Source organism: Lepidochelys olivacea (genome assembly GCF_965140295.1).
Source record: "Lepidochelys olivacea isolate rLepOli2 genome assembly, chromosome: 1".
Classification (NCBI taxonomy): domain Eukaryota; kingdom Metazoa; phylum Chordata; order Testudines; family Cheloniidae; genus Lepidochelys; species Lepidochelys olivacea.
In genome coordinates this window covers 248601342-248624577 of record NC_140411.1, presented here as the reverse complement: position 1 = coordinate 248624577, position 23236 = coordinate 248601342, and the positions used below count along the sequence as shown (strand labels likewise).

The 23236-nt window shown below is 42.5% G+C and overlaps 1 protein-coding gene and 1 long non-coding RNA gene across 4 annotated transcripts in view; one reads left to right on the top strand and one right to left on the bottom strand.

The window, feature by feature from the left end:
• Positions 1-21771, bottom strand: part of LOC311514860 — a 48767-nt gene extending 26996 nt beyond the window's left edge. Inside the window, exons 1-3 of one of the 2 annotated variants that reach the window (XR_014709956.1) lie at positions 21671-21771; positions 16794-16916; positions 1743-2194 (exon numbers count right to left, since the gene is read on the bottom strand). This is a non-coding gene — a long non-coding RNA (uncharacterized lncRNA). Of the gene's footprint in view, positions 1-1742; positions 2195-16793; positions 16917-21670 lie in introns of those variants that run through there. The other variant, XR_014709955.1, reaches the window with a different exon arrangement.
• PTN (pleiotrophin) overlaps positions 21690-23236 on the top strand; it is a 111640-nt gene continuing 110093 nt past the window's right edge. Inside the window, exon 1 of one of the 2 annotated variants that reach the window (XM_084617561.1) lies at positions 21690-22296. In XM_084617561.1, the coding sequence (XP_084473687.1) occupies positions 21717-22296 (580 nt within the window). In that variant the 5' untranslated portion in view covers positions 21690-21716. The remainder of the gene's footprint in view (positions 22297-23236) is intronic. The other variant, XM_084617562.1, reaches the window with a different exon arrangement.

The window sequence follows — 23236 nt, the reverse complement described above, 5'->3', positions numbered from 1 at the left end:
GAGGCAAGGAGCCAGCATACTCCTCTTCTATACGTGCTTTAATAATACCCATCCAGATGCAGCATCTGGAGTCTTTTGAGATGTAAAGGAAGGAATCCTTTTTAACAAAAGTGCTCTTTGTTTTAACATGCACACCACAATAGTTCAGTGAAAGATTTGATTTTTAGCCCACTGAAATGTATCCAGTTATGGTTGGACATCCCCCAATCCCAGAGAAGTGTGAAGATCTGAAGGCTAGATATTTTTCAAAGAAAAATAGACATGGCAGAGATAAAATAATGGGAGAACAGAAAATTCACTCAGAAATATTTTCTACAGCAATTGGTTTCCATTTTCTTGCCATCATCTTACAAAGACAGAAGCTGAATTGGGAGTGCTGTATTACAATTGTGTAATGATAGTTTATCAATGATTTAGCAGCTCAAACTTTCATATGTACAGTAAGGAGATGTACATTCTAAAATACAAGAAATAGACACCATTCCTTTAAGTAATATATCACTAATTATATAATTACTGTATTAGAGCCAGATTCTGTTATTCTTACTCACATTGAGTAATACCTGATTCCACAATTAGTCCCATCCATGAGACTACTCCAGGAGTAAAGGTCTACTCACTGTGAGTAAGGTATCAATATCTGGCCCTTACACAGCACTGATAATTCAAAAGTACTTAAGAACTAAGACATGTCTAATAACAAATTAGTTGAACCGATAAATTTCAAAGTAGCAGCTGTGTTAGTCTGTATTTGCAAAAAGAAAAAGAATACTTGTGGCACCTTAGAGGCGAACAAATTTATTTGAGCATAAGCTTTCGTGAGCTACAGCTCACTTCATCGGATGCATGCAGTGGAAAATACAGTGGGGAGATTTTATGTACACAGAGAACATGAAACAGTGTGTATGGTACATTGTTTCATGTTTTCTGTGTATATAAAATCTCCCCACTGTATTTTCCACTGCATGCATCCGATGAAGTGAGCTGTAGCTCAACGAAAGCTTATGCTCAAATAAATTTGTTCGCCTCTAAGGTGCCACAAGTACTCCTTTTCTTTTTGAATAGATAAAAATGGGCATCTATAAATTTGCAAAATTCCAGTATACTATGACAAGTGCTGTGTCATACAGCAATAATTTAATTAATATATGAACCATAGTAACACTTAATCCTTAGTATATGCTTAAGGGCATCCTGGTTCTAACTGCCTTAATGTCTGTTAATTATCATATTTCTCTAGAGCCTTCAGTCTAGAGGGAAGAGGGTTAATGCATTTCTAATTCCCATCTAATCTGTAGGAAGTAATGTTATAGTTACAGAGAAAAACAAGATGTTCTTGTACTGAAAATACCAGACACAGGAGTTACTTATCTGGTTACTATGACTCTAATGAACAGTTTCATTTTTCTAGGGTATGTTTTATTCCATGGAATGCTATGATATTTGAGGTAGGGGTGGGAAAACTAGAGCTGAAGTTAAATTTGATACATATTAGGACACCCTGAAGGATGGATGTCAGTTGAAGGCCATAGACAATTTTTTTTTGGGGGGGGAGGAGTGAGAGGTAAAAAAAATACAATATAAGCCATTGAATATCACTGGAATGAGCAGTTTTGTAGCATGACTAAATTTGTCCACTTTTAATAAAGTGGGAACAGTGAGCTGCTGTTCTGAGCTCAGTGTTTTCTTTCTTTATTAATGCAATCCCTACATTATTTTTTGGGGGGGGGGGGAGGGGATGGACTAAAGTTCTGCTTGTCTATGCCCTTGCAGTCCAAAAATGCATGAAATTCTCTGTTTTCAACTCCTGAGATCTTTGCAAATACTGAAGAAAAGCTGTAAATTGGGCAATAGTCAATTTTGGATATTCCCCCCCTCTCCCCCCCCGCATTGCCAAGGAGTTTTTCCCCATAAAGATTGCTGACAATGCCATCCTGAAACAAACTGCTATTTTTCTCATTTGCTGCAGACCAAAAGACAAACACCCCTCCCCCCACCCTTCTTCAGTCACTTTTCATCATTTTTTTTCATGATCACAGAGAGGTTTTTTATGTCTGTTTTAATAGGAAACAGACCTATATGTGCACCTGGCAATTGGTCCATCGTGGTTCATTGCTTCCTTGTGGGCTTGCCATTACCATGGCAACATTCCTTCTGTGCAAGGCATTCTGGGGGTATGCATCAGTCCCCGAGCCTGTAGTGAAAGTGGGATAGGTAGTGGGATAAGAGCAGGCAGAGAATGGAAAATAATTTAAGGTGAGCTTATTTTAAACTTTCAGGCTGCTTTTTGCTTTTCTCCCTTTGCCCTCCGTCCCATGCCCATTTCTTCTTCCTTCTCTTTCCTTTATTACCTCCATCAGATTTCTTTCCATTCAGTCATTCCCAACATACTGCTGTTTCTCTCCTCCCTACTTCCTGCTCACTTTATTTGTGCTGAAAAGGCTTCTCCTGATACGATATACTGTGCTCTGCTACCTTCTCTGTGACCCCTCTGCATGTCCAGCATCGCAGAGAGGTTCCTGCTAGATAATCCTTCCTGGAGCACTTTTGAGTAGTCAAGACCTGCCATGAGTAGAGCTGTGGATCTCTGAAATACCATTCATGGGCAGGGCTCTCAAGCCAAGAGAGCAGTCCCTAGTGGTGGAATGAAGCAGGAGGAATTTCCATCATGTGTCAAGATTAAGGCGTATGAGGACAGGAGCATAAACTGTGGGGATAGTTTGCACTTATGGTTTTGGTTGTGATATGTCCATCATTTAACCTTAAATGTGGAGTAAATGAAAAGCATTCTCAATTAGTTGTGTTTTCCCCGACTGCGACGCCTCCACTGGCTCCACTTTATCCCACTGAAGAATTTTGCCTAGGACAAATAATTGTTTTGTTCTTTGAAGGTTTTGCAGGATGTTCCAACTTCTTCCAAAAGATTAATGGCCATGGAGTTTTTGGATGAGCAGGGGTTGGTTGGGCTATCAAACTGCCCCAACTTTCTTCTTCCCCAATCATTTCCTTTCTCAATAGCTTCTCAGTATGATGAAAGTCCTGTCTCTGCTCAGCCTGCGACTCACAGAATCATAGAGAGATGGAAAAGACCTATAAGGGCCTCTAGTATCCATTCACATGTACTGCAGAATGGTTCCCTGCCATACAGCTGACTCCTTAAATCACTTAACAGTATTGGGGGAAAGGAAGTGAGAGGCTGAGCCTGCAAAATGGTGAGCAACTCCTGCAGGGTGCTGAGTACTCTGAACTCCCACTGAAGTCTGTCTAATCATTGTTTTTCTGTCTGATCTATATCAAGACTTCATAGAACTGGGTCCTAAATGTGCAGAGAAACCCAGAGGCCATGCACCAATGCTGCAGGGGGAAGTGAGCTTTCTTCAGAGACTCCCCATCCAAGAGATGCCACAGGGAAATGGCTTTGAGTCTCACTTTAAATGCCACAGTTAAATACCTACAGCTCCAAGTAAGTCTTTTTTTCACCCTCCTTACTGGGAGGTCTTCCAAGATCCTTATATTTTCTTTTCTACTTTCCATGGTAATGGGGAAACCTCTTCTGGTTGAGGAAGTTTTGCACCTAGTTCTCTCCCAACTCCACAGCTCTGAATTCTCCCTCGTAAATGTTGGCACTCAAGTGACATCTCTACCACCAGGAGTTGAGCATTCTGCATTACCCCCTCTTCTGATGGAAAATTGAATAGTCATAGGTTAAAGTACCTTCCTAAAGGAGGCTATAACTTTGTCATTGTAATACAACTCCTAGCGTATCACTCCTTGAAGCTCAGCAAGGTGGAGAGCCATCTTTGGCTGCTTGGTATGAGATGGAATGTGCACTAATGTTCTCCAGCTTATATTAGTGACTGTAAACAGACCACCAGAAAACTTGTTCATGTGAGGCACCTGATTGTAACACCTTCCTGACTTAACAGTGGGAAATCTTCAGCCTGGTAGGAGGTGAATTTTGTGGGCTGGGCTTCCATACCCACTGGGCAAACTTTCCAACTATCTATGGAATTTCAGTATTGCCTTTTAGTCTGTGAATAAACCTTATTGCTGCAAATGACAGGTTTTTTGTTTTGTTTAGTAGTTTTTTAAATCTAATACTTTGCTTCTGCACAGCTTTAGAGATGCAATGAATTTTCTGCCTTGCACCATGTTAAAGAGATCACATTATGGGCACAAGTCGTTTGATATGGACAAAAACACCCATCTAAATAGTCATAAAACTCTTGTTACATGTTTATGAGAATGTTGTGTCTATAGGAATTGCTGACTTTTTATAAGACTGTCCACAAGTAGCTCAGTGGGAGTTTTGTCTGAGCAATGACTTGTGGATTTTATCCATGGTTTTGCTACAGTACCCCCAAAGAGTTTACATAGGAATTAATCCTCATGTTAATTATATATTTGTGCCTTGTGTATTTAAGTCTAGATAACCATGTGTTTACAAGGTTATTCCACATTACTGAGAATGCATTTATAGTAAATAATAAGTAATCAGCATGTCTTTATAGAGAGGCATTGTGGTCCAATAGATATGGCAATTGACTGGGAAAGAGGAGAGCTAGGTTTTATTCCCATCTTTGCCATTGAGTCACAATGTGATGTTGGGCAAGTCACTTAACCTCTCTGTGCCTCAGTTTCCCCATCTGTAAAATGGGGATAATAATTCTTATCCACTTTGGTAAAGCACTTTGAGGTTTATTGATGAAAAGTGCTATGTAAGTGCTACATATTATTAATCATTATTACAGTTCTTCATTGTGCCTTGCAAAGTTTGTCCCATTTAGTATCCTGCTTCTTTTGGTGCCACAATTTAAAGGAAGAGGATTAGCATTGTTCTATGTTTTTATTTTATCTTAGTGTAATTGATGTAGAAAATAGTGTTGGAAGATGACAAGTTCCTGGAAAGGAGATTTGCACTTTTCATGCTTGATTTCAATGTTTAAAATATTGCATATTAAAATGTTTACTCAGGTGATGTTTCCTTTTGAATTAGGGTATTCAGGTGGTCCTCTCCCTCCACACACCCAGTTGACACACTAGATATATTTTGCCAAACTCTAGAACATCTGTGTTTCTTAGCATTAAGAGTTTGCCGATCACAGGCTGTCTCTTTATTGGGGGGTTGGAGGGGAAAATGTCTGAGAACCTTCCCCCACCCCCGTTGTTTCTACCCCACCATCATAGGTGTCACCGCATCCCTTCCTCTAGTCAAGGAGTACTGAACGCTGCACCCTTTGGAGCCTGGTGCTGCAACTTTCTGTTAGCCTGAGAGGGTTGCTGGAGAAAGATGTAAGGCATTCATTCTCAACTGCCTACCCACCCTAGGGGGCTGATTTTTATGCTCCTGCCACCCAGGGAGTGAGGGATGATACATGAACCAGAATGAGGATAGTAAGTAATGGAACACAGAGAACTGAGTATCTCTTTTCCAAAAAGGGACAAGACTGATCTAATGCAAAAGTACACTTGGGTTTATCAGACAACCGGGAGGTATGGTGGTTATGGTGAAAGGGCTGAGATTTCCAGAAGGCAATATAGTGGGTGTTCATTTACCCCTGTCAGGGAACTGTGATAAATCGAAGCCTGAGGGCCAAATTCCGATCTCAGTTACACCTGTATAAATCTGGAGTTACTCTATGGAAGTCAGTGAAGTCACTCAAGATTAATGCCAATGTAACAAAAAATCAGAATCTGGACCATTGTCTTCTAATATAAAACAATAAAGCCAAGGCATAAACATCCATCTTCAGCCAGCATTTCATGGGCATCCAGAGTTCCAGAATTTGTAGATATCCTGTATTCAAATCCACATCTGTTCCAGGAGTTGTAAAAACATCACAAAGGGCTCTTTTATGCTGTCTGACCCCACTGCATAATGCCCCAGAGCCGTGCACCACCAGGAACGTGCCAGCTGGCAGATAGAATCCAAGCAAAGCAGCAGTGAGGTGACATGTTTAACAAAGGATCAGGGTGCAGTGGAGAGGGATGGCAGGGGGAAAGAGGAAGGGGTTTTTTGTAATAAAGTGACAAAGTATTTTCTTCCCTACTTTTCTTGCAGTTCCTATTTATACAAAGTATCTTGATCACTGTGTTGCTAGAAAGAGGTTTTAAATGTGAGCCAACCAGAAAGCAAGGGAAACCTGTAAACAATGAAATTACCAGTTGCAATTACTTTTGGACACCTTTTCTGTATCGTGACTTGTGTGGAAATGTACAGAATAAAAGTGAAGAAGCTCACTCATTGATTGGGCCAAGTTTCCTTGTGTTATTCCAGTGAAGCCAGGTTGCTGCAGCTGTCAGTGCTGCAGAACGATTTTGAGATTCAAAAGCAGTAGAAAGCTCATGAGGCTGGGCAAGAGGTTGTGAGCGTTGTTTCATTAGCGAAGAGTGAAGCTGAAGGCAGCTTAAGTTGAACAAGTGGAACTCTACTAAATCCTGTGCACTGCTCTGTCCATGTGATTGCATTACTTCCAGCCCCATTCCTCGCATTCCCTGTTTTCCAAGTGTTCCTCAGTAACTGTTGCTCCAGGAACCTGGGGGCCTCTCAGTCCAGTTCCACTGGTTGGGACACAGTGAGGGATCAGAAACTCATATTTTGGAGTATTGGGCTTGGGATCAACCCCTGTTCCAAACTGAGTCAGAAAAGGCTGCTTATATAATTTTCCCTTGTGGTGGCATAAGAGGTTAGTGCACTAGCCTTTCACAAATCTTTTTGGTGTGATCATGCTTGTCCCTTGTTAGTGCACATCACAAAACCCCCAGTGTTCAGCTTGCCTGGCAGGCTGCTCAAGAGAGACTAAGCAGGACTGAGGTGCATGGGCCGATATGTCAACTGGAGGTGGTGCCCAAAGAGCCCAGTTTCCAAAAGCTTCGTGCTTGTGACCCGCCCCCAGTTTCCAAGAGTAACTCAGGGAAAGCAGGTTCTCCATTTAATAATGTTTTGGTTGCTAACCCAGGGACACCTATCGGGTCTGTTTTTTTCCAACCAACAGGAGTCTCTGAGGTGGCCGGCGTTTGCTCTCCTGTCCTGCACCGCTCCCCTCCATGCTCCAGTCAACAATCTCTATTCGCTTTAAGCCAGAGGGCTTCAGTCTCTGTATCTCTCTCCTATTTTATCCTGAGTTTTGTAAGGCATCCTCTCTTCTCCCTTCGTGAAATTGTATTTGGGGGGCTTCTGCCTCCTCCGTTGCCACTTCTGCCAAGGGCAGGGCCTGCAGCACAGACATCTCGCCAGCACACACATCTCGCCAGCACACTGTTCTGTTATTCTCTCCTCCACCTCACCAACTGTCACTTCTCAACTGCCAGGGAATCATCAGCATCCAGCATTCTGTTGGTCTGTTTAAAGGCCTAAACTCCCTTTTCCTGCTGTTTGAGCCAGTCTAGCAATAAAAAAAATGACTAACTCTACTGTGTGTGCAGGACTCTGTGTCGGTGGTTGCATGGATTTGGCATGACTGTGTGCAGTGTTGTGTCCCTTTACATATCAACAGAGCTGAGAAACTTGCACACAACACTGCCCCCACTGTGGCTAGCTCTAGCCAGCGCTATCAATCCCTCTCTTTCATATGCATATTCATACTGGTCCTGGGGCTCCTTTGCACCAACAGGCTGGTACAAAAAGAGGTCACAGGAGCTATTCTCTGGGAATACCCCAGTGCTCTCTGAAAGGTGCAATCCTGCTTCCACAGCCACATCCAGTGTAAGAGGCATTCCAGATTGTGCTGAAAGCACAGCTAGACAGTCATACATCCCACTGATTCCGCATCCCACACTTCTGAGCATTTAAAATCAAGCACTAGTGTAGTGGCATGAGAGATTTCATCCACCACTTCAGGTGCTACAGTAATTTTCTTTGTTACTTGACAGTTTAGCTGCTGCAGGGCTGGTTTCTAACAAATAGTTCTCCTGGAAATTCACAACATGGAGATATCCCACAAGGCTGGCAAATGCCCCGTTGTTTTTGTTTCCCTTGCCCAAGATAAAAATGTGTCTCTCAAAATGGGCGTGTCACTTCTTGGGCTCTATTCCACCCATTCTCCCAACATCTCTGAAATGCACCAGGCCCCAAACTATTTCTTCAGTCATAGAAACGTAGGGCTGGATGGGGCCTCAAGAAGACATCCAGTCCACTCCCCTTCACTGAGGCAGGATTAAGTACACCTAGACAATTGCTGACAGGTATGTGTTTGTGCAGTATACAGTGAAATGCGTGCAACTGATCACCCTTCTTACCAACATCTCATCTTAAAAGACCGCCCCCCGCCCAAAGAATAGTCAAACATATTGGGTTTACTCCACACCATGTGTCAATTACATCAGTGCAAATTAGGTGTAAAACACTAACATCAGAATGGTAGCACATTGCACTCTCTTTGTACTGATGCAAGAGAGTACACAATGGAGAACTGGATGAGTAGGACCATGTTTCCCCTGAATAGGAGCGCACCAGTGTTAAGCAAATTATTTTTGACGGAACCACAAATGGTCCCACTAGAGATGATACACTGAAAATGTTAACTACATACACACATGAAGTAGGTTTTAGTGATTTATGACTACACCTGGGTGATATATTTGCAACTAGTAAGTTGGCTGAAAATGCTTTGAGAGCGGGGGCACCAAAACAATTTGGTCAATTTTAGCAAACATGAAAGGATTCAACTGGGTAATTCATAGAGTCCAAGGCCAGAAAGGACCATTATGATCCAGTCTGACCTCCTGTATAAGACTAAACAACTTCCCCCAACAAAGTCCTAGAACAGATCTTTTAGAAAAAACATCCAATCTTTACATTTAGCCATATTACAACTCTATTGTTTGCTTGGGCCCGGTTTACCAAGTGATCCAGAGTGCTCTGAATCCTTACAAGAAACATGGCCAAGGATGCTATTATGCTCATACTCAAGGATGAGGAGTTCCACAAGCAGTAATATGACATGCACCAGCCCAGGCGTCAAAAGAATAAAGATTACTCCCAAGAGACGAGAAACACTAATGTTGAAACTCAGCATACAAAATCCATACACCGAGACATGGAACCAGCAGGACTCTCTGGCAACTACAGAGAGAGCCAGACAAAAGATTGTGAATGATCAATATTCACAATCAGATTGTTGTCTAATCAAAGAGCCAGTGGAGATCAGTAGTAGTGAGTGTAATAGAACCTTGTGATTGCAGCTCAATCTGTCATCCTCAAGGCATCTAAGTATCTTTCAAGAAAATAAAACAGGTGGTGGCTTTCTGAGTAGTTCTCGCTGATCCCAGGGTAAAGAAGGAGATGTGGCTTTTAAACCTTGACTGCATAGTTCTCCAGAAGCTGGAAACTATTTTGAGAGTGGTAGCAGAGGGTTTCTTACCAAAGAGCTGAAATAGTCCAATGCTGGTGGAACTTTCTGGGAAAGTTCTGAGAAAACCAAAACTACTTCTGAACTGTGCGCTGGCTCTTCTATCCTGTATCCTTATCCCTATCCCATCCTGAGTCAAACCATCTTCTGTGGGGCCCATGCTGGGACAGCAATTGGCACACAAGGATTTGATTTTATGTTTGCTGATGTAACTAGCCAGTAGGGGCCAGACTTTTGCGTGTTGGGTGGGTGTGATTCCATGGTTGTTTCATACACATATATCTGTCTGTTTATACACATACTGGGTCAATTTCTCTGCTGGTAAAAATGTGCAGAGCTCCAATTAATTTCAATGTTGCTCTGCCAATTTAGGCCAGCAGAAAAACATTCAGGGGGCGTCTGAAATTCACTGGTGGGTGAAATGGTCTAAATATTATCTGCAAAGCATTTTGGAATACGTTGGGATGAACAGCATTATATAAATGTGATGAATCATTATTATTCTGGACATTCACCTTTTCTCATTTTCTCTCTGTTCTGCCATATCATACGAAGTTTAAAGCAGAAAGGCAGACATAACTGTGGTGTCCAATTGAAAAAGATGGCAGAACAAACACAGTGAGTAACTCTAACAGCGTCTCAATCCATTTGCAGCTATTTAAAATTCTCAGTGGCCATCACAGTCCTGCCCACAGTTCCTCCCGTAGTTCTCAGCCATATGCCACATAGTGATGAAGCAAGGAACTACGATTCAAGATTTATTCCCAGACAAAACCACAATTAACATTATGGTGAAGTGTGACCAAGATTATAATTAATGTTGTAGAGTGAAACATCTATTAATTTAAAACAACATCGGTAGTATGTTTTTATCTATACATTATAAGTGTGTGTTTGTTTGAAAGTCTACTGCATTTCAAAAACCGATACATAAAAATTTCTAGGCAGACTAAATTAAGGTTCCAACATTAGCACTGAGATGTGCTCTTTGACCTGTACCATGAAAGCACAGGACGATCTGGTCGCTGGTCTCTAGTTAGCAAGTAGATTTGCATTTTACAGTACTACAGGCCAGTGTGTCAGTTATTTTGGTGCGATAATGGGAGTCTGTGACTTGGAGCTGACAGCTAAATGGGGGATGCTAGTTAGGATCGGTAGGTATCATTTAAATGAGTAATGGAAACTTAAATGAATATTTTCAAACTTTCTGATATTAAGGATTTTTTGAAGCATGACACAATTTTCTGTATTTCAATCTTTTTAATAACTAATATGCTAATAATATTGATTTAAATTGATAGTGACTTTAACCATTACAGAAAGGAAGTGCTCAGAACTTTCTGAAAATCAGATGTGTCAGTTTGGGTACATTGAACATGAGATACCTAAAAATCACATGTCATTTCTGAAAATCCTGACCTAACTACTGATTGAATGTTGTGGAATTCAGAGACACCATAGCAATTGTGGCCAGAAATGGACACAGCCAATTTTTACATCTTCAGCATCTTTCTTGCTACCCATCTATTGGAGTGATCAAACTTTTAAATATGGTATATCCCCTGGCGGTTTACAGACTGAGATGCTCATCTACAATTGTCCCGGAGCTGTACTTCTGCCTTGTACAGACATCAGGTGCAGCCTCAGGGTCTTGACTCATTGTGCAGATCCCTTGCTGCTTCTCAAATGCCTTAATTGGCATGAAACATTCCATCATTCCAGCTTTTTGTCATTTATCCTTATTAACTCACAGCAACAACACAAGCAAACAAAAGCAGGTGAATGCTGACAGCTACTATATGGAGGAACAGCTGCTGTTTCTCCTGTAGAGGAGAATACTGCTGAGCTTTTGACCCAACCTCTTAGCTAATATTTGGGGCCTTGCAGGGCTGTTTCTGATAGGAGGAGACATTGATTATATGAGGCAGGTATATTCTTTGGTGCAATCCTGTTTATTTACAAAGAAAGTACACAAAGTCCTGTTTCCCTGAACACTTACAACTAACCAGCCGGCAGTCTCTTTTCTTACTATTTCCAAGTATGCCATTCCAGTGAGCTCTGTGCCCAAGAAGCTTAGTCCCTCTACTCCCACTCAAGGCCATGCTCATGGCTACAGTTCTCGTTTTCAGCCTCTAACTCCACTATATACAAAAACAAACACTTACCTCCTGCCTTTGCAATTAGGGAAACTCCTGTTAATCTACTCAGGTTAGTTTTTTGTGCAGGCCTCACCATGCTACAGATTGCTTTGGGCAGTAGCTTCTATTGTTTTCAGTTATCTCAGTATATGAATGGGTGTAATTGCACGTTCTAATTAGAATGAAAGGTGGGTACTCAGCACAACCATCAGGTTCTACCAAGTCTGTGATTGCCTTTGGATCAAACGCTCACTTGATGGCAGCTATTAATGACTTCCAGCACAACATTACGATGGCAGAGCTACATTAGAAGCTATAGGGCATGGCTACACTTGCAGATGTAGAGTGCTTTGAGTTAAACCAGCCTTCGTAGAGCGCAGTAGGGAAAGCGAAACAATCTGTCCACACTGACAACTGCAAGCGCACTGGCGTGGCCACATTAGCAGCTCTTGCAACGACCACAGAGAGCAGTGCATTGTGGTAGCTATCCCAGCATGCAAATGGCTGGCACGTACTTTTCAAATGGGGGTGGGGTGGAGTGTGACAGGTAGTGTGTTGTGTGTATGTGGGGGGAGAGAGAGTGGGTTTTGCGGGGGACTGAGAGCATGTCAGCATGCTGTCTTGTAAGTTCAGACAGCAGCAGACCCCTCTTCCGCCCACCTCTCTCACTCACACACAGCATTCCACACTAATGGTTGCTTTGTCTCAGAGAAGATAAGCAGCCAGCTGTCAGAAACGGAGCTTTCAAAGGGCATATCCGCATTCCCGCAGTGATTCCAAAACAATGAGAAGAGTGGCCACTTCACTTAAGGGGACTATGGGACATTTCCGGAGGCTGATCAGAGTGCAGTAATGCAACACCTTGTTCACTCTGACGCCCAGGCATTTCAGCCAAGGCTCAACAAGTGTTAATCTTCTCGCCGAGGTGGAGTACCAGGAGCGCTCTAGCCATAGAGTCAGAGCGCTCTACGTGTCTTGCCATTGTGAACGGGTAGTGAGCTAGGGCACCCGGGGCTACTTTAATGCGCTCTAACTCACAAGTGTAGCCAAGCCTATAGAGGCTGCATTATGGCTAGCTATAGTGTGGAAATTTCATCACAAAGATATTTTCCTACTAAATTAGACTCTGAATTGGCATTATTATTTGTATTACAGTAGCACTTAGAGCCCCAAATGAGATCATGCTCCTACAGCGAGGTGCTGTATGAAGATATTGTAAGAGAGAATCCTTGCTCCAAAGAGCTCAGAGTCTAAACAGACTTTCCCCATTTTATTTGTAGGAAACTGAGGCCCAGTGAAACTAACATTATATCAGCACTGGAGCTAGAAAGTGCAATTTCCATCTCTGGTAGCCAGAGCCACGTGAGCTCTGATTGAGCTTGCACACTAAAAATAGAAGCGTAGCTGAGGTAGCACAAGGGCTAGCTGCCCTGAGTACAATCCCATCTGAGACCCTAGGGCATGTATTCAGGGGAGCTAGCCTGTCCCATGCTCATGCTGCCATGACTATGCTGCTCTTTTTAGCAAACTCACTCTACCAGAGCTATTGTGAGTATGTCTCCCTAAGCTGGAAATTTTACTTTCCAGCTTCACTGTAGACATGCCCTAAGTGACCTGCCCAAAGATACACAGGAAGTCTGCAGTAGAACCAAGAAATTAAGCCAGGTTTTCTAGACGCCAGTTCTTGGCTTTAATCACAAAGCCATCTTTACTCTCTCTAAGGAAAAGCTTCTCTCAGAGATGAAAATATATTTACAATTATATAGCCGTTTTCATCTGAGGATATCAAACTGTTGTATAAACATAAACTAAATAAGCCTCACACCACCCCTCTGAAGTCAGTGAGTAGCATACTCATGTTACAGCTGGCTAAACAGACGTGTTTGTGCCTCAATTGCTAACAGACCCAAGCACCCTAAATTCCAGTTCTCATCTCTGTCAACTTGAGAACATGCCTGATAAATGTTACTGCTATTGTGGATGTCACCTTGCTTCTTATTGTTTCCTTAGGGTCTGGCCACACAGCAAAAAACAACCCACAGCAGCGAGTCTCAGAGCTTAGGTCAACTGTCTTGGGCATGCAGGGCTTGTGCTACAGGGCTAAAAATAGCTATGTAGACATTCCTGCTCCAGCTGGAGCATGGGCTCTGAGACCCACCAGGTTTCAGAAACTAAGCTCCATCCCAAGAAGGAACATCCACACTGCTATTTTTAGCCTCATAGCCTGAGCCCCAGTTAGTTGACTTGGGCTCTGAGGCTCGCTGCTGTGGGTTTATATTTTGCAGTATAGACATGTCCTGTCTCCCTTGCATTGAGGAATGTTTCATGGGCTTGTGTACTGTTTTTTTTTCCAAGCTACCAGTTGCAGCTCTTCCAGCACAAAGAAAATAGGAAATCGATTCTCCCCACACACAGTTTCTTGAGGCTTCAAATGAAAACTGGGAGGAGGCTGAGGAGGAGATAGCATGTTGCAGTGCTGCAGGCTTTCCACTGATCCATGTCTACATCAGGTGGAAGACTGATTCCAACCAGCAAGCTAGGAGTGGGTTTGGGGTCTTTTTATTAACAGGAGTTGTAGATGCCTAGCAATTCTGAAGATCAGGTCCAGAGTGTCTCAGGTTTGGCACCCAAAAACCGATGCCTATAATATATAGTCATTTAGAAAAAATAATTTTGACTTTAGCCTCTTTACCTCAGTTACTCCATCTGTAAAGTGGGGATGAGAAAATTTACTAACCTTGTTGCTCTAGGTAGTGTAGCCTAGGAGATAGTACAGTGGACAGTAGTACTCTGGAGACCTGGCTTCCATTCCCAGCTCTGCCACTGGTCTGTTGGATGACCTTGGGCAGTTATTTTACCTCTCTGGGCCTTGGTTTCCCCATCTGTAAAATGGGGATAATGATTCAGATATCCTTTACAAAGTGTTTTGGCCTCTACTGATGAAAAGTCCATATAAGAGCTGGATATTGTTATTGAAGCACAATGTATTATAGCAACAATAGTTTAGTTAAAGTTGCATTTCAGCTCCCATGCTAAGCCCCGTTTTTTCAGTTGGCCGCAATGTGTGTACATGCATATGCTAGAGTTGGGGCAGACAGTTTGCAGGAATGAACTGTTAGAAGGAGCCAAGCCTGTGAACAAGGCTTAGGCTGGGGGTTTCATGTAGTAGTGATCTAGAATTACCCTTCTGTTATTAAACCAAACTCCAGGAAGAATGACATTTTCCCACCTTGAGTGTGTAGGTTTTTTTAGGCCTGGGGTGGGGGGATGTTTTCACCAATTAATTTCATGCCAGAACAAAAGACACTGCACAAACATGTCTATACATTTCTAACACTTCTCTGATGGTTAGAGAATAACTATTAATAAGATCCTACGAATAACAGTAAATCACACTTGGGGATTGAATCCATGAATATGTTTGCAAATTTCCTATTTGATCAACTCTTTGTAGGAATAGCTCTTACTCACTGGCAGTATCACTTTAAGACATTCCAAAGCAGCATATCAGAAGAGGACACTAACAGCACCTGCTGATATTAAACAACCTTTCAATCCATTTATCAACATTCTCATCCTTCCCCATTCAAAGCAGCTGAAACAATAACTATCAATAAAAGAAAATTAATTGATATGAAGAGCATATTAAAAGCCAATAATGCAATGTGACTGATTCTCCCAAACTCCTCTTTGAAATCAGCAGGCCTCAGATTTTCTACATCCATGAATGAAAAGTAACTAGCTAGATTATATTAATAATGTGAACATTTTATTAAATATCACCTTGCCTCAAGGCAGCTAACAGTAGTCCCCAATACAAATCTTTTGTTGTTGTTTCTGTAGACTCTTGTTTGACAATGGTGCAATTTATATATATTTGTATATATAAATTGCACCATTGTCAAACAAGAGTGTGTGTGTATATATATATATATATATATATATATATATAATTTACGCTTTACTAACAGGACCTATATTAACATTGTAAGCAGTCTGGCATGGGGGGAAACAAAAAGCTCAGTCTGCTTGTTTGGAAAGGTCTGCAGTGCCATATCTTAGTGTTTATCCAGAATAAATGGAAAGGGAATGGCCAGGAGGGATGAAAACAATAATTTATAGCTTGAAATAGAAATATGGTTGAATTCTTGTAGTGGTAAAGGGTGTTTAAAAGTAAGTTACAGCAATGGGAATGTTGCTACTGAACTGCAATTTCACCTCTCCCTCTCAGAATCTGCAAACCCTTCAATACTACTCTGTGAATCAGGGAATTTATTATTATTAATAATAATATTACATTTGAGTCTATAGGCCTCAGCCAAGATTTGGGCCCCCTTTGTGCTAGGCATTGTATATACAATGTGCTCCAAAGAACGCACAGAAAAGTTGCTGATAGATCAAAAGACTCAGCATGAAAACCTGCTCCCTATTGATCATTAGATTGAAAATATCAACGAGCAAGGCCACTGCAACCCCATACCACACACTGGTCTAATCCCAGAACAAAGCAGGTCAAGGAAACTTGATCAGATAATTTCCTTGCGAAAATCTCACCAATAATATTTAAAAAAAGAATGATAAACAAAATGATAATTGCTAAGTTCATCAATGTCAAGAGAGGGTTTCTTGAGCATAGGCCTAACTGTTGCTCACTTGACAGATACTGGGATCTGATCTGCATGAGAAGATCTTTGCACTCGCATACTACCCCACTTAAGTTAATGAGGCTCCATGCAAGAACATAAGAATGGCCATACTAGGTCAGAGCAATGTTCCATCCAGCCCAGTATCCTGTCTTCTGACAGTGGCCAATGCCAGGTGCCCCAGAGGGAATGAACAGACCAGGTAATCGTCAAGTGATCCATCCTGTCACCCATTCCCAGACACAAAAGTCCAACTGTGCAGATCTAATTTGCAGGATCAGAACGTTTATTTCTACTGGTTGTGAGGACACTGGGCCTGACTCTTCTCTCACTTGCATTGGTTTTACACTTGTGTAATTGCATTGATTTCCCTGGGTTTACACTTGATTTACACTAGCTTGACAAAGAAGAAAATTAGCCCAGCTGAGTGAATGTGAAGAAGGAAGAACCAAAGAGAACACCAAAGTGAAGGGGAGGAGGAAACAGATGAATAAAAAATGGGGAGACGTAATGAAGTAAAAGATTATTTCTATATTTTAAAAAATTAAATTTACAATACTGCCAACCCAAAGTATTGAAAAAGCACAAGACAAAAAATCATGAGATTGGCTTGACAATCTTGAAATTGTAAAAAGGAATACATTTTGCGTCTTTTTACTTACCTTCAGGTTTTTGAGCCTTCTAGGGGTCACATTTCAAACTTTTCTCCGCAATCAGGAGGGCTAGAAGCTTACTTTCTTTAAAATGAAAGATGAGCATCTTGTGTAATCACCTGACTCTGGAAGCTGGGGGTTAAAGAAAAAAAAACACTCATATCATGAGACTCGATGATAAGATTGTGAGAATTGGCAATACTTCATTTAGCATGGAGTGGTATCTTATTTGACTTGCTGTCAATGGTATTCATAATACTTATATGGCAGTAAATGTATATTTACTAGTCCTACTGAACTACTCTCAGTAGTAAAGCTAAGCATGTGCATTAGTGTTTGCAGGATTGGTGCCTCTGTGTCTATTGAAATGCTGTGTTTATGTGCTAATCAATTTATCCAGTGTACCTGGAGTCCTCCATGTCACAGTTGAGATACAAGAGCAGGACAGCACGAAGATGTTACTGCTGCTTGCATTTCACCTGTTAAGTGGATAACAGAGCAGATCAGAAAACTGAAATTTTCCTCTGAGAAATTTTGAATGATATTATTCAGAAACAAATGTTTTTCAATATTTTCCTGCTAGAAGTTTCAAAACAGTTCAGAATGACAATGTTTGTTTTGTTTTGGTTTAAGATGTCATTTTCATTGCTTTAAACCAGAAAACAAAATATTTTAAGTTGAAACAAAACAAAACTTGTTGTTTTGAATCAATATTTGAACATAGCATTTTGTTTTAGTTTTTACAAACTTCAAAGCTGAAATGAAATGTGATTTTTAAAGTAAAAATGAAATGAAAAATATTGTTTCATTTCAAAATGGTGAGTTGACACAAAGATTTTTTTGTTTTGACATTTCATATGGGAAAAATAGCAAAACTTTTTGCCAGAATTGACAATTTCCCATGACGTTTTTCAACTTTTATGAAACTGTGTTATTCAGCAGGAGCATTTACTTAATGAGAAATTTCAGACAATGCATAACTAGACCTCTCTCTCCAGGACTGTCATTCCAGCACATCTCCACAGCAAAGAATAAGAAAATATTAAAATAAATAACGCGTATGCACCAGAGTAACTTTATGGAGGGAGCAGTAGCCCAACTGAAGAAAATGGAATTAGTCGAATGTGTTAAGTTACTCACAAGTACAAGTGTTTGCAGAATTGAGGCCTAAGATTGATACTTTGAGGTTTTAAATGTGAGGGTTTTTGTTGTAAAGCACTTAGCACACTGTTGGGTGCTTTAAAATAATAATAATATTGAATTCACAGTTTCTTGGTCTGCATTCTTCACCAATATGTCTGCAAAACTGGGTTTTAATGAGTGGATCAGTTTTAAACCACAGTTTGTGATACAAATGATTATTGTTTTTTAAACCACATAATTTCCCCCCATTCTAATTATAGGGCTGATAATTTCTGTGACAATATGCATACCATTGTGCAGCCTTAACAAAAAGCTGGCCTGAGACGAAACACAATTCAGAAGCAGTTGATTCCAGTGTTCAATACATCTACTAAATAATTCAGTATCACTAATGGAAGTCTGATCTTAGTGGAGAAGCAGGCTTCTGTGGGCACTCACTGCTGGTTTTGGCAGCCAGACCCTGGAGAACAGCAATGGAGCAAAAGGTGAAAAAATCTTTAACTGTTCTTGTGTTCTCTTTTCTGCTTTCCTGGAATTATATTATTTCTTCCTGGTGGCGGCTGCAGCTGAGAGTCGAGTGGGTGAGAGAAAGAAATTGATATTTACAGTATGTCTGAAACCAACAAACAAAGTTCAAACCAAGCTGACCTATTAACTGGCATGTGTGTCTTGTTTGGTTTTAGAAATGCATGGCATCTTTCTGCTAAGTGATGGGAACAAAGGCAATGAAACACTTATTGGGGGCAAACTGCACAAGGTATTGCCTCCAAATTTCATACTCAGGTTTTAGGGCTAGAATTTTCAAAGGAGTCTAAGGAGGTGAGGTTCCCAATTCTCATTGAAAGTTGGGTGCCTAACTCCTATTCACACCTTTGGAACTCCTTGCCTGCAGGTGCTGAGCATCTACAACTCCAATATAAGTCAAAGGGAGCTAAGGGTGTGCTCTTAACACCTTACAAAGGAAAATAATCAGCAAGACGAATTCTAATATGAAAGGGCTTCTATTTTTAGGTGCACTCAAGATTCCCAATACTGATTATCTTTAGGAAAACCCATCCCTTCCAAAAATACTGTGAACATCAGCTGGTGGAAATATTTGGGGTCATTTACTATGCATTACCATTGTGCATCAACAGACAAAAAAATCTGTATAACTTGTTCCCTTGATTTTTGCTCATTTCCTTTCTAAAGGGAGCAGTCTTCACAACTCTTCTTTCCCTCTTGGAGACACTGTTTCAGTCAGTGAAGAGGCTACTCGAAAGTAAAGGTTTGACACCTGTAGCTGCTAACCCATTCTTTATCTTTGTTTTTGTTTTTTACCAGTCTAAAACTGATAGCTACAAACAAACCATAAGGGAAAAGATTTAAAACCTAGCTAGAGACAGCAGGTTTCTCTAGTAGCCTGTAAGCAAGATCTCTTTTTTAGTTAAATTTAGATTCCTTGTGTGTCTAGACCAGATTATTAACAACCAAGGGCTGCCTTTCAGCATAGATTTTTTTATCCTTCACGTTACCCAGACTTAACTCTTTGCCTTCATGTCCCCCTTTCCATCATCCAAGAAGACCATCTAGATGCAGGAAATAAACCATTGTTTGGGACGGGTGAAATAACAGGAGACAAGATGGTGAAGCAGAACTTGGCAGAATCCACTGGCTGCATCTAACAAGGAGAATATTGTTGCACCAGTTAACTGGTCAGACTAGATCTTCTATGGTTCCTTATCACCATTCTTCTCCATGCTGTCCAGTTGATTCTGTCCCATCTTGCTTTAAGTACTTTGGGAGGCCCACCTCACTAGCTGTGAGACTGTCTAGAAAGTCACTTGTCATAGGCCTATTAATGTTAAAGGTGACAAACATTGTAGGCTCTTTGGAGCAGGAATATGTCTTACTATGTTTATACAGTGCATAGCACAATGAGGTCCTGAACTCAGTTGGCACCTCTAGGTGCTACTGTGATACAAATAATATTAATAATGAAAACCACACATATTACTTAACTTTCCAGAATTGAGGTGCTTTCAGTTTTTATTAGAGTTCCTTCAGACCTTAATTCATTTACAGTTGAACAGATGCATAATCATGTATACAATTGAGTCTTTAGCCTCTCCAAATCCTAATGCAAGTCACATCACCCAAGATTAGAATTTGGTTCAATGTGTGTGCTCAGTTTCAGCAAATTCAGATCTGAGATGTGGTGGGGGAGGTACCAGGGATTGCTGAAACTGGGGGAAAGTGTCAGCTGAAACTGTTTTAAAGTGGAAAATTGGGTTTTCAACAAAATGAAAATTTTAATGGAAAGTGACTGCTTTCTGCAGAAAAATTCTCTCTCTCTTTAAAAAAAAACCTAAAAAAACCTCAGTTTTCCTTTTTTCAACAAAAAATTGAAATTTTCTGTAGGGGGAAACATATTTCTGACCTGCTGTAGGTCTGTTTTCTCTTTAGGCCACAGAAAAATGTACAAGTCAATCTGCAACATTCTTCCCTTGTCTCACCAGTCTGCTCCAACCTCACTCTTCATCCAGAGCACACAGCAATCAGATGAACAAATCTTTGAGGTGTCAAACATTCTAGGCTATTTGGGATAGGGAATGTCACTTACTATGTTTGTACAGTGCTTAGCATAATAGGGCCCAGCTCTCAGGTGGAGCACTCCAGGGACTGCACAAGCCAGCTACTAAGTATCCCTCTTTATTGTTGTTGTCTTGCATAATTTTCATCACACAATGAAGAAGTAGATTTCTCACTGCTCTCCTGGCCATTTGACTCCAGAGAAGCCTGGCTTATGTTGCTAGCCCAGCTGCTAGAGAGAACTTTTCTATCTGAACCAGTCTACTATTTTGTGTTGATGATCTAAGTTGTTTGTCTTCAGTGACACTGCTATCATTAAATCCCGCTGTGGCTGTGTGATGAAAGCAAAGGAAGAAATGGAAGGGATTAGTTTACTGCACCCAGAAAGAATCCAGGTGGGTGCAATTATCTAGTCTGGGATTTACTGTACAGTGCCTTTTATTGTTACAGGTGGAAGGTGTTAGATGATGCAATATACACTTTTGCCAGACAGAGGACTTTCTTAGCTAATTTCTCTAGAAACAGGAGAACCTGAACTGCATTTCTGCACTAACTTTGAATAGGACCCAACATTTATGACCCCAGAAAGAAGACCAAAACCCCAAATGCGGTGTGCCTTTATAGCCAAGAAATAGTCTCACTCTAAGGTTTAGAAATTAGAAAGAATATGCCTGACTTTAGAATGTCAACTACCTTTTTAATTCAATTGGGGAGCACTCTCATTTAACAGATGCAATGAGGCTAAAAATGGGGAAAGCCTGCCTTAAAGTGAAAGCAGTCAACAGAACTAGAAGTGATGAAATTCCATGAGAAAATAAGTTGTTTCGTAGTATTTTCAGCCTAACTGGAAATTAAAAGTACCAGACATATTTTTCTTTCAATGTTTCCAGCCCAATTATGGACAGCCAAGAGATTCAAATAAGGTTGGATTCAAAGCCCAGTTAACTTAAAGTCTTCTTGACTTCCATGGGCTTTGGATCAGGCCCATAGTGCCAAAAAGTGAAATAATTCTTTGTGTCTGAAATTTCCGAGATTTGTTCATGGTTACCTGGGACATAAATGTGAATCTCCCATGCGTTGTGGCCGACTGTGAATTCACTCTTTGTGTGTGCACACTGCAAACAGGAAGATAGATGCAATCGGATTAAAAAAAAATAATAATAATAAGTTACCTGGCACAGGGGCTCGCAGACGCTAGCCCTCCTGACCCAGCACATTATGGTGCTGACACTGCATCTCCAATTAACAGAACTGGGGGAACTATCACCATCAGACGAGGGTTTTGCAGAGCGTCTCTTTCCCAGCAAAGCTCTACTCTTTGCTCACCTGAGCCACAGAGCCTACAACATAGGAAACTGCAGAGGAGGGATGCTACCCGGCGGCTACCTTTCCTTAGCACTAACCGAGGACCTCAAATCCGGCACCTCTCCGAGTCCTAGCCCCTCTCCTCTTCCTCTGCCTTCCTCCAGTCCCGGTGGGCGAGACTGCCCCGGGAGTGACCTGCTTTTAATCAGCTTCCCAAGCAGATCACATGAGTGCAAAGTGCTCTCTCGCGCCCTGCCTCCCCCCTCGCTCGCTCGCACTCCGCGAGCAACTGAGCCCAAGCGAGGAGCGGCGAGTTGCCGGCCTCGAGCCGCCCAGTCTTGGCGAGACAATCCCAGCCGGAGGGGGAACGCGGGGGCGGCGAGAGGAGCCCCCAGATCCAGCCCGCAAGAGAAGCGAGCCCACAGGCAGCCGAGCCCTCCGCCCGTCCCCCCGCGCCGAAGGCAGCTTGGCCGACAACTCCACGTCCGTCGAAGTGGGTTTGCTGGGGCGCGCGTGTCAGAGGCTTGCGCCCGAGGCGCTTTCTTCGGGGTGGGGGGGCGCACCGCAGGGCTTCTCGCGGAGACAGGCGGTGGCGCGGGGGAGAGGCGGGCTGAGCGCGGGGCGCCGCGACCGCGCGTGCCGCTCTCCCTCCGCGGGAAGCGGGCTGGGCTCCCTCCGCGGCGCCCGTCGCCCTGCGCGGCTCCTCAGAATCTCAGGGACCTCTGGAGGGCATCGAGTGCAACCCCCTGCTCAAAGCAGGGCCAAGCCCCAATTTTCTTTGCCCCAGATCCCTAAATGGCCCCCTCAAGGATTGAACTCGCCACCCTGGGGTTAGCAGGCCAATGCTCAAACCACTGAGCTACCCCTCCCCCAAATCTGTTGAGTCCCAGGGAGGGAACTGAGCGGTGCTAGGGGGGCCGGAGAGCAGAACTCTGGGCATTCCTGGTGGGGTGTCTCCTCTGCACACACCTCCCCCCCCCGGTTCCTGGGGCCAGCTGGTGTCGGGCAGGGGTGCTTCTTCTCCGGGGGATGTGGTGGCCGAGGAGCTCTGGACTTGCCCAAGGGACCAAAAGAGAAGAAGCCTGGTTTTTCTTGGGGGAAAAAAGAGCCCCCCTCCACCTGCACCCCTCCGGTGACTTGGGGGCTGTACGTGAAGGTGTTCCCCAGCCACCTGTATCCGCACCCCAGCCTGCTCCCCGCCACCATGCAGACACGGGACTCGGCGGCTGGAGCCTCAAAGGAGACCCCGAGAAGTGCCGCCCCCGTGAGTAGCACTGACTGACTCCAGGGGGATGATCTCTCTAACCCCTGCCCCGCAAGCTGCTCCAGCTCCCGCGCCTGGCTGGCTCTGCAGGCTGCTGCCTTCCAGGCCGGGGGGCGGCCGCCGAGGATTACTCTGCAGGCTAATAGGATAATGGAGCAGTTCCATGCTC